At 38.4% G+C, this 11128-nt stretch overlaps 1 protein-coding gene across 7 annotated transcripts in view; it reads left to right on the top strand.

The window, feature by feature from the left end:
• The window catches only part of ANO4 (anoctamin 4), a 178298-nt gene that overhangs the window by 129675 nt on the left and 37495 nt on the right, over nucleotides 1-11128 (top strand). For all 7 annotated transcript variants that reach the window (XM_017737972.1, XM_017737971.1, XM_017737973.1 and 4 more), the window contains 3 exons: nucleotides 4370-4504; nucleotides 5247-5343; nucleotides 5866-5926. In XM_017737972.1, the coding sequence (XP_017593461.1) occupies nucleotides 4370-4504; nucleotides 5247-5343; nucleotides 5866-5926 (293 nt within the window). The remainder of the gene's footprint in view (nucleotides 1-4369; nucleotides 4505-5246; nucleotides 5344-5865; nucleotides 5927-11128) is intronic.

The following is an 11128-nucleotide window of genomic DNA, read 5'->3' as shown; positions in this document are numbered from 1 at the left end:
CTGAATTTTCAGAGTATTCAAAGATTTAGGAGGAGATAAAGAAATGTGAGTAATCTAGCATCTGTGAATGAACCTTCCATGCCTACTGCCACTCTCAGCAGTTCATATGTGTATTGAGCTGGAGATTTTTGCTTGAAGAACTGATAACACCAGCAAGACCTGCTGTTCATTTTGCTTGGAAGCGTCTCAGCAGGCACACTTTAAAAAGAAGCTTTTTTCATGTCAGTTCTACAGCAGGAAAATCTTTTTTTATCCCATAACAAGAGTTATGCGGGGTTGTGCTTGAAGGGTGTAGTGTTGTCATGTGTACAAAAGGAGTGTCTGGATGTTGATTCTTCCACAGACATCTGACCAGAACTTACACTTCTAGTTAACATTATGCTTTGGAAAGGCTAAGAAGTAAATTAGATGTAGATAGTCCAATTATGTCATTAATTGATATGATATTTCTACCTTAAAGTCAAGTTGCCTCAATGGTAAGTGAAAATGTTTATGCTTCTTTGCTGTTTTATTTTTTCCTTAGCTGTTAAAATGAAGTTTCCATCTCCTTTGCTGCCCATTTGGCAACTCCCAGATTTCATTTAATCTCATCAGCTGGCTGTTATGGAGATACTAGTCACTAAAAATAAATGAGAAAAAGTCATTTGAGGGGAATTGCATGATTCTGCTTCCACTCTGCTTTGAAACATGTGGCAGTATGGCATAATTTATGCATAATTTATGCAGACTAAGCATAATTTACAAAGCCAATCCTGCTAATCGACAGATGTGGTACCATGACTTTAATTACACATCTCTTGGAATTTAGTGTCTATAGATATTTACAAGAATAATTTATGAGCCTTAGAATTGATTGTAATCAGAAAGAAACAGGACTTATTATATTTATATGCTCTGGGACCATGTAAATCAATGGAAACAGTTACAGTGATTCCTGGGGACTTTGGATCACCTCCTCACGCTTACGTGCATAGCTGTTTCCCTCCTGATTGTGCACAAATTGCTCCTGCTGCTGCCTGTGCATGTAATTCACAGGACAAAAACAGAGGGAGAAAACTATGGTTTTTAAGTGGTTGTAAAGCTATCTAAATGAGCCTGGAAGCAAAAACTGATGCCTGAGCAACTTGCATTTTGCTCCATTAAATGTCTTGACTGCAAGCTGACTACTCCCTTTCAATCTCCTGTCAAGCCTTCCTACCCACCCCATTGGTTCTGTTGTGAGAGCTTCATATGTCCAAAACACCTGCTGGAAAGCTCTAGTTTCTGTGATGTAGAAGGTTCTGTACAGAATTCCATTCTTACTTGCAAAAGGGTTAATGAAAATAGATAGGTTCTTGGCTTGAGCCCTGATCTGTCTATATTCTAGATCCATGACTTCCTTCTAGGCATGCTGAAAGCAAAATATTCTGTAATAAAGGTCATTAAACACAGCATAATCCAATATCACATTTCACAGGTCTGAAATTAGACTTTGTAGCTTACTAATTTTCAAAAATGTGCCTTATTGATAAATATTGATATTGAAATCTTAACCCAATTAAGACATGGCTCTACCATTGGAATGGGTTGAGGGGATATACAGTTCACCTCTAAGGTAACTGGTACTGAAGGGCTATGATACAGGCTAGCTTACAACTGAGAAGCTGAAATTGTGTTTTTATTATTATTTTGATGGTACAGCATATATAAGGATAGGAGAGATGGATTATTCTATTAGGTGCTTGGGGGTTTTTATGTCTCTGCTTTTTAGGTTAGTTGTGGAGAAAATTTTCTGTGGGAGAACCATAAAAAATCCAAACAATTTTTTTCTGTCCATATTAATAATCTGAAAAATTGGATAGTAATAAATTAGCAAAGTTAACAAGAACACAAGGATGTTACCAATGCTGGAAAATTTCAAAGAGGCCTTGACATGAGCAGAATGATAACACGTGAAATTTAGGTAGCAGTAATGCACAGTTATGCATTCTAGAAAAAACCTCTGGAATTCCTTGTGTACATTGCTGAGCTCTGGCTCAGAGAGAACTGCCATCAGTGAGGCAAGCTGTATGAAATTTCTGTTCTTTACATAGTGACAGAAAAAGAGAAGAAACAAAGAGCTTGTTCTTCAAACAAGTATTTGGGGCAAATTGAAAGGAGTGACAAAGGTATCTCTAAACCTTTTTCATGCCCTGAGGGTCATGATGGTCCAGCTGAATTACATATTGAAATAAATGTAGACCTGCTCTGAATATGGTACCTAGGAAGGCCTCCAAAGACCTTCTTACTGGCATAGTTTGTTTCCATAGCACTTAACTGAGTGGTATCTGAGCAGAGACTAAAAGGAGAAATATGCTAACTATGGGCCCAGAAGACATGATATATTAACTTGATCCAGATGCAAATTCCAGCAGTACAGCATGTGCCTGTGGAATATCAGCTGTGTTGCAAAGGGCAATAATGGAATATCAAGGCTGTTTCTCCATATTTAAAGCAATATGTATCAAAGTAATATCAACATCTTTCATGCATTTTTAGGCCACAGCTCAGATGCCTTTTCCTTACTTTTCAGAGATGGGTTGCTCCCCATCATGGACAGTCTTCTTTATGCACACACTGAACCTTGCTTGGGTCTTCATCTAGGATGAAGGTGTTTGATCTCAAAGATGGAAAAGAATACTATGATTTGCACTGTTAGATTGAAGGACTCAACAGGATAGGAGATGGGTTTTGCCATTAGTGCTTCTCAGCTAGAGGGTTGGAGCCAGGAAGCATTCATCCTTGAGGGTAGGGAATGATGTGAAAAAATAAAGCTTGATGAAGGTTAGGTTGACTTCGCTACTTTGAACTATGTACATGGAGAAAAATAGGTTATAAATATTTAGTGGAAGTAAGGTCAAAATGTGAGTTTGCCTTTTTGGAGGTGCAGGCACAGATTGACATCCTAGGTGCCAGGAAAATGGTCAGGACAAAGGTTTCATTAATACTCTTAGGTCTTAAAATACAGTTTGCAGTGTGGTTTTTTTACAGTCAGACCTGCTGCCCTTGTCAGAACTGAGCATGTTATTGTTAGCTTACTATCTCTTTAGCCTATGAATTTGAGTCTGTTAAATAACAGAAGAACAAAAACAAAATGACAATATCTGGGTTCTTATGCAGAGGTGGTAAACTCAAATGAAAATAGTCACTGCAGGTCAGTATCTTCCAGCAGAGCATGAGCTCAGGGCAGAATTTCTCAAACAGGAAATTTTTAATAACAACTTGAAAACTGCTAATTTTCTGCAGTCCAGACCAAGCGTCCTCTGGTGCATCCAGCGCTAGAGACAGACCTAGGTCTTTCCATTCTCACTGAGAAAGTTTGGCCAACAATATTCTCTGATAGCATAGAGGAGCCAGCAGTGCTGGCTCACTGCATTTACTCTCTGGATAGATCAGAAGTTGCATCATTAGGGTGAAAATGGGTTTCCAGCAGTGACTATTTTCAAATTGAGTGGATATGAAAGTTTAAGTCTGAAACACAAGCATGTCATTTTGCCTCATTCTTTTAAACCAATCTTGCAAATAATCCCTTAAAATCTCAGCCTACTGTGCACAAGACATCAGACACAGGACAATACATGAGCCTGCTCCTCTGCTGCTGATGCTCCTCTCCTCCTCAGCAGGTTTTTGTGTGCTTGATGTATTGATATAACACATAAATAAAGGTTTGATTGTGTTTGGGAGGAGGAAAAGTGCTAATGAATATGTAGCAAAAAGGAACTTTCTGGCCACTTTGCTGCTAGTTTTTGAGCAATATATTTAATAAATTAGGATCAATTAAGATGGCTTTCCTCAAATCATTGCAAAATGATGGACCTTACATGCACTACACTTTCCACCGCAGTAGAATAATGAAATTAATTTTCCAAGAATGGAGCTAAGAAAATAAGTAATCAAATGAAAATAAACTGTATTGGAGAATGAACTCTGGTTAACTGATTTCTTAGAAATAATTTGAGCTCAAATTATTTCTGCTGTTGTAGAAGTTTTAGGGATAAAACTGATTTCAATACAATTATTTGGGCAGTACATTTACACAGCCAAAAGGCAAAGCAGATCATCAATTTCCAGAATACAAAGAACTAGCTTTTTAGAAGTAACTCAGTGTTTCCTTTATGAGGTCTCCACTTATCTAACTGTAAACTGTGGTTATTGAATTTTTGAATTAATGTTTTAAGTTCATTCCTGGGGCAGGTCCCTCAGTGTGGATTCAGAAGCTTAGTTGAAGGCTTTTTCTTCTCTTTAATCTACTCTTCAGATATGATAGAAATATTTTTGTTCTAATAATGAGCAAGATTAAGTAGATTATACTAATTAGCAGGTAACTTTGCTGTGTTGTGTTTTAAAACAGACGGTACTTTGGTGAGAAAATTGGGCTGTACTTTGCCTGGTTAGGCTGGTACACAGGGATGCTCTTCCCAGCTGCCTTCATTGGATTATTTGTCTTTTTGTATGGAGTCACCACTTTGAACCACTGCCAAGTCAGGTAATGTGGGAACTTTTATAAAGAAATTGCAGCTGTGGGTTACTATGAATAATTTAAGAGATCTTCCCACAAGCTGTTAATTATTTCATTTTGTGCCGTTGAATGAACAATCAAGAAAAGACTGTGTAGTTCTCATAAGCTACCCAGTATCAAACTTCCCATGTTTTATGCTCCTGAATTGGGATGAAAGGAAATGCTTCTTGCCCAATTCCAGTTGCTAGTGGTGCTGGCAACTCAGAAACTTCATTACTCTTTAACAGGCCAGCACAAGAGTGGGGATTTTTCTCTCTCTAAAAGGCCTTTCCCAAAGATCCACCAGAGAGAGGCATTTCTCAGATGAAGAAACCCCTGGACCTTCTGCTGAGAGCTGCATCTCTAAGTTTTTGTGCACTTAAGCCACAAGAATAAGTCAAACTGAACTTTGTCTGCAGTTATGCTCAACCTCCCCCTACCAAAAGTCACTCTGACTCAAGGAGTAGCTGGAAATGGTAAAGAGATTCTGCTAGGTTGTCCCTGGAGAACTGCACTCTGCAGTTATGACTGTAAACGCTGTAGTCTTAGACAGTCAACAAATATTAATTATACACATGCAGTTATGAACATCTTGGCTTCAGTTACAGACCAGTTTTGTTCAATAAGTGACTGAATATTAGCAAAGCCTATCAATCCATTTTCAGACAGATTGCTGTGCAGATTGTTGTAGTAATCAAGCTATTAATTTTTGTCTTTTCTATTTTTCCAGTAAAGAAGTCTGCCAAGCTACAGATATCATAATGTGTCCTATATGTGATAAATACTGCCCCTTCATGAGGTTGTCAGACAGCTGCATTTATGCCAAGGTATGTTTTAGGCTATGCAAATCGAGGTGCTTCCTGATAAAAGCATGAATTTTGCCTTTTGCATTTGTCTTTAGTGAGCTTGGGTAGATAAAATCTTGAAAGGACAGATCAAGTTCAGCCAACATTAACATTGTCTTTCACCAATACTTAGTTTGGGTTGTAAAACATTTGAATGCTATTTGCACTTAGAGATTCAGCAGCCTTGGAGGTCGTGTCCTAGAGCTATGTGTTATGGTGTCCTTGACATCAGTCTTTGTCTTCTCATCCATTCTATGTATGTGGCTCCATAACATTAATGCTTTGGGTCTGAAATGATGCTCACACCTGGTGTTGGCAGGGGTCAGTCCCAGGCCAGGATGGCAAATAGTCCTGTCAATTCACAGGTGGATTTCACGTGTCAAGGGAAGGATCCTCAGGATTTTCAGGCCAGCTAAACTCATGATCACATTAATTTTAGTAGGTGAAAATAGAAAATAAAGGCTTATTATCACAAATTGATCACATTATTAATATATCTTTCAGGTAACCCACCTTTTTGACAATGGAGCTACTGTCTTTTTTGCTGTTTTCATGGCAGTCTGGGGTAAGTTTTCATTTTGATATTAAGTAATTGCACCATCTTTTTCTTAAAGGTTGTGATACAACATAGGCCTTTTTATTTTCCAGCACACTTTTTTTTCTGACACTAAGAATATAGGCTTGAGACTTTTCTGTTTCTGCAAAACGAAGATGGAATTGGTTGAGCCAAATTTTTATTTGATAATAATTTTAATTAAAACAAAAACATGAATGCAGTTATGTAGTGTCTATGTAGATTATATATATAATTCTGTGGAGATTTCTAACCATTTTTAAATCCGTTGGTACTAAGGCCTTCTCTCTACTACTGCTCAGGGCTTCTCTTACCTTAGGGCAGCTCAATTTAGTGTCAGTATTAAAATGAGGTGTGTATTGTTTCCCCACCTTGCAGAAAGGCAGTAAAACTTAAAGCCATGTAAGCTGGTTGCAGTTAAAGCAAACTCTGATGAAATAAATAAAAGATTTCATTGAATGGTAAATTGATCCGAGTGTGGTCTAACTGTTGCTATGGAGGCTGAATTTTGCCCATAGAAATGTTCTATTTTTGGCTCAACTATTTTCCCTACTATGTCATGTAGGCAGAATTGAAGGCAAGTAGAATCAGTAATTTCTGTCAGCAGAAAAAATTATTTCAAACGGTCCCTAAACGTGCCCAGGCTCTTAGCTGCTACCAAGCCATTCTGGGAGAAGGTTAACAGCTATAGAAAATGGCTCAATGAGGTGACACAAAACCAGCATCCATCTCACAGCTCCAGGTCCTTGAGCTATCTGGATTTGGTCATGGTTCTCCTGTTCTTACTCACACATCTCCAACTGCTTTGGAAAAGTGTCCACGTAATTTTTATAATCTTCATTTTAAACTGCAAATCTCTTTACTGAACCACAAGAAATATCCAGGAGGCAACATAAGAACCACCAGGACAACATAGATTAGCCTACCTGTCTATCTCTGTTCCTTCCTCCAAAACTCCAGTTTTGTCTTATTTAACTAATTAAATTAGGTCGTATACCAATCAAGCCTATTTATGCCTATTTCATGTAATACTGACAATATTAAGATATTGCAAATCACATTTAGGAAGAATCTACAGGTCATACAGATTTTATGTATCTGCCTGATAATTCATCTTTGTTTTAGAGCTACATAGAGCTAAGAATCACCAAAAATTTCTAGGCCTTAAAGAGTCCTTTTAGATGTTTACTCAGCTTTTCCAATATCCTTCTCCATGTGTTCACTGAAGTTGAGAATTTCCAAGGCAGTGTACAGTCAGGGACACCTCTAGGTAGGAAAAGTGATGGGTTAACACTGCTGAACATTTATGTCAGTGTTCCCAGCTGCTGGTGAGCATGTCTTTGGAGTGCAGATTTTTGCAGCAGTGCTTTTGTTCCTTCTTAACAACAACAGTGCTTTCAGAAAACAGCTGTGCTCACAGCATGGCTTCTGTGTCTTAGCAGGGCCCAGATCCAGGCTGTAGGAAAAGCAACTCTAGGTGAGGGGAGGCCCTCACAGAGGTAACCATGCCCAGTCCTGCCTTGCGGTCGCTGCCTTTGAGGAGACTGAGGAGGCTGAACATGCCTGCCTACAAAATGTTGTAGCCCCTCTCTCTTTCCTCTCTTTAGTCAACTCTGGTTGACTCTCACGCATCTCACTCTGGTTAGCCTCTCCTTCCTCCCCCTCCTTCAGCATCACTGTCAGACTCCCAGACCCAATTCCCTCCAGCAATCTCTACACCAGCCTGCCAGGACTGAGAAATGCACTGCCCACCCATGCATCTACAGCACCTAAGGCCACAGTGAGATAAGAAAAAATACAATAGAAGCTGCCCCCTGCATGATTTGGCTACTGGAGAAGAGACTATAGGACAGCAGCTGGTGTGAGAGCTTTCGCCACCACTTTTGTTGGCTTACACTGTACTTGTGAGCTGGCTGCCAAGAGGGAGGGAGGGGCAGCACCAGGAGGAGGTGTGAGTGTAAGGTGTGGTTTGGGGAATGGGGCAATCCTATGGCTCCGCACAAACTGTACTTCCTTAAAGACGACTTTGCAGAGAAAACAGTGAGATTGTGGAGGTATTTTACATGCAGATAGGGCTAAAGCAACATTCGAATAAGGGAAGTCACACTTTCCAGGGATTTTCTGGTACTGTATTTAGGAGTTGGCTTACTGCCTGTGTTAAATGGGTTTTCAGTCTGCAACAGGCCTATTGGCAGCTGTAGGCCTTGCCATCATCACAGTAAATCATAGAGGAAGAGAAGAATCAATGAGAGTAGTTTGGTTGTGGAAATGCTTTTGCTGTCAGCATGAAACAACTGGCAACCACATAAAATATTGGCTGTGAAAAGTTCAGCCTTCCAGATGATCCAGTTTGACAGACACTAACATATTAAATAATTATGGCAGAGCTTTCATAAAAAGAGAACAAAAGAAAAAAAAAGGCAGATAGAACTGTGCTACCTCTTTAGCCAGAGTTTACACACTGTTTTATTATTATCCAAAGTATTTTCTTCACTGTCTTTAGATCCATTAGTAAGCTCCCATCTCGAGAGAGAAGCCTCAGCCATTTGCTTGGGAGCTTCAAAACCAGGTGTGGCTAGATTGGTCTTTCCATGAAGAGGTGATCTGTATGGTGCTTTCCTCCTTTTACTCTAAAGACCTCTTTAGTTGATGAATTAAGCGGTTTGCTCCCATTTTAAATATAAATAAAATGCATCTCCAAGTGATGAGCAAACTGCTGTGGCCAGGCTGCAGAGAGGAATTACCATGACAAATACCAGCAGGGGCTGCTTGATTTGTGGAGCAGCAATGAGCCTGACTGTAGGGCACTGAAGCTCAGGGACCCATCTTCTATAATGCTTCATTGTGGCATGAGTGAGACCCATCAAAGGTTGGAATTGTTAAGTGCACCAGAAGATATTGGAATAGAAATACACTTTTCTTCAAAAAATATATTGACCCTCCACCTCACTTATTTAATTTCTGCCTGGTGTAAGCAAAGAAGTAAAAATAATTGATGCAATAGAAAAAAAGTATGGTACTTACCAAAGTATATCTGACAGCCATATGACTTAAAGCAACTTTCATTTTTAACTGATGTATCAAAAGACAAAAGGTAGCTTCCCTTCAGTGCACTTCAGGAATTCATTAGTAGTTTGTATAAGGTTTTCGGTATTGAAGGTTTTGTTGAAAGGAAATACCCTTTCAAACTGATTGAATCTATAAATCTCTGTGGTTTATAGGAAGAAGTAAATCCCTGTAATCACCAACAGTTTTAAAGATTTTTTTATTGGTGAACAGATCGTCATTGGTGCTCATTGAGATGTGATCATCTCAGAAGCTGGAAAATAATTTTTTCTTTTAAGAATCTCTAGTCTTGATGACATTTTCCAGATGTTCAAAGCTTTCAAAAATAGGGAAACAATATCATATTTTGTGTTTCTGTGCTAGGGGGAAACACCTACACTTTGTTCTTTATATATGCCTTGAGAAATGTTGGGCTCTAGGATAAAGTAGCTCCCATACCTAAGAAAAGTTCCTCTCTTTTTACTGCCTAAATGAGATTCTTACCAAAAACAGAAAATGAGAGAAAGATCTCAATTCAAAATAAATGTAGACATTCAAAGTGAAGGAAAAAAGTAATTCTCATTAGAAAAATCTAGGTAAATTTGACACTCAATTGACTGTCACCATGTTTCAATAAAGCCAGATGGAATTGTAGATTTTGCTTTTCAAATTGAGGTACTGGGGAAACCTGTTGCAAAGATATTACTGTCTAGATGTTTCCTGAAGGTCTATAGCAAAATTCTGTAACTTTTCAATAGGAAAGTCCAGCTAATTATCATTTCTAAAGCATTGCTGGAGACAGGGTAGGCTGGTGGTAGCTTCTCTCCGTGCACATCTTTGGGGGACTAAGGGATGCAAGAAAAATCCTTTTTGAAATTTCTTCCTGTGTAGAATGTTTCCTTTGATAAAGGAAGTAGCTTTAGAACACTTACTGAAAGGCAAGATTGGGAGGAGAAAAAGAGGCCTGGCATGAAGAGTTTAACACTTTTTTCAAGCAGTAAGAAATGCCAACATAAAACAATTTTTTTTGTATGTATCTTTTAGTCTAATAAAAGATACTACTTTCCTACAAATCTTGCCTCTAGCATAAAACATTCACATTGATCTGCTCTCTGAGGAGATAGAAGTTAAGGATGTTCTTCAGCAATACTCCTGGTTTATAGAATATATTCTAGGAGTCAGGATGGATATATTAAATGGTGCTCTGAAATACAGTAGAGAGAGGATTTCTGAGAGAAGGTCAGGATAAAGCTATTTGCTACAAGAGGCCATTTGCATTATGAGATAAGATCACAACTTGTTACAAAAGCATCTGAGGAAATGATGTTAAGACAGCTGTTTGTACAAGTGGATATTGAGGACTCAGCTGCAAGGTTGAGCTCTGAAGTAGTACAAACATAGTACAGCAAAAGTTAGTAAAAGATCTGGGAGCTAAGGCCAATGAGAAATTCAAAATTGCAAGCAGGAATTTTGGAGAAAACTCAGTATCTGATTTAAGCACACAAATGGGAAAATGCAACTGTGTCCTACTGAATGTCAAAGTCAGAAAAGAATGCTGAAGTTTGTATAGAGTATTAGTAGTTAAAATTACAATTAGAAAATAAGCAGAGAAATTTGAAAATGCAGTATTTTTAGAAGACATCAATAGTACAGTGAATCAATCAAAGATGGTTATTTATAGCACATTTTAAAATATCTAGCAAGGGAAAACTTCGTACTGACCTGAATAGAGGGAGGAAAGTGTAACACAGTGAAAGCTAAAACAGCACTGTACAGAACATCACATTTGCTACTTAACAATTAGAAAATAACTTTCTAAAGGAGCTTCAGGAACTGCACATGCTTACTCTGACAGGTGCTAAATATGCTAAACATAATATGTATAAATTCCTCACTCCAGGTGTGGGAAAAACAAGAAAGAAAATAAGTATTGTTCAACAAAGATGTATCTGAGAGGTTTGTGCCCGGAACTCAAACACCTACTGGAGTTCTGCTGCCAGCAGCTTTTTGGAATGGAATCAGGCTTCTTTCTCCTAGGTTTCCAAAAAGTGCAGGACTACTTGTTAAGCCTGTACAAAATAATTCAATATGAGCTGATAGGACAGAAGCAGTTCTACCAGAAAAAAAAATCAAGGAATGAACCTTGTG

This window comes from Corvus brachyrhynchos, unplaced genomic scaffold (genome assembly GCF_000691975.1).
Source record: "Corvus brachyrhynchos isolate BGI_N302 unplaced genomic scaffold, ASM69197v1 scaffold56, whole genome shotgun sequence".
NCBI lineage: Eukaryota > Metazoa > Chordata > Aves > Passeriformes > Corvidae > Corvus > Corvus brachyrhynchos.
Note: the sequence above shows the minus strand (reverse complement) of the source record. Positions and strands in the feature narration are given on the sequence as shown.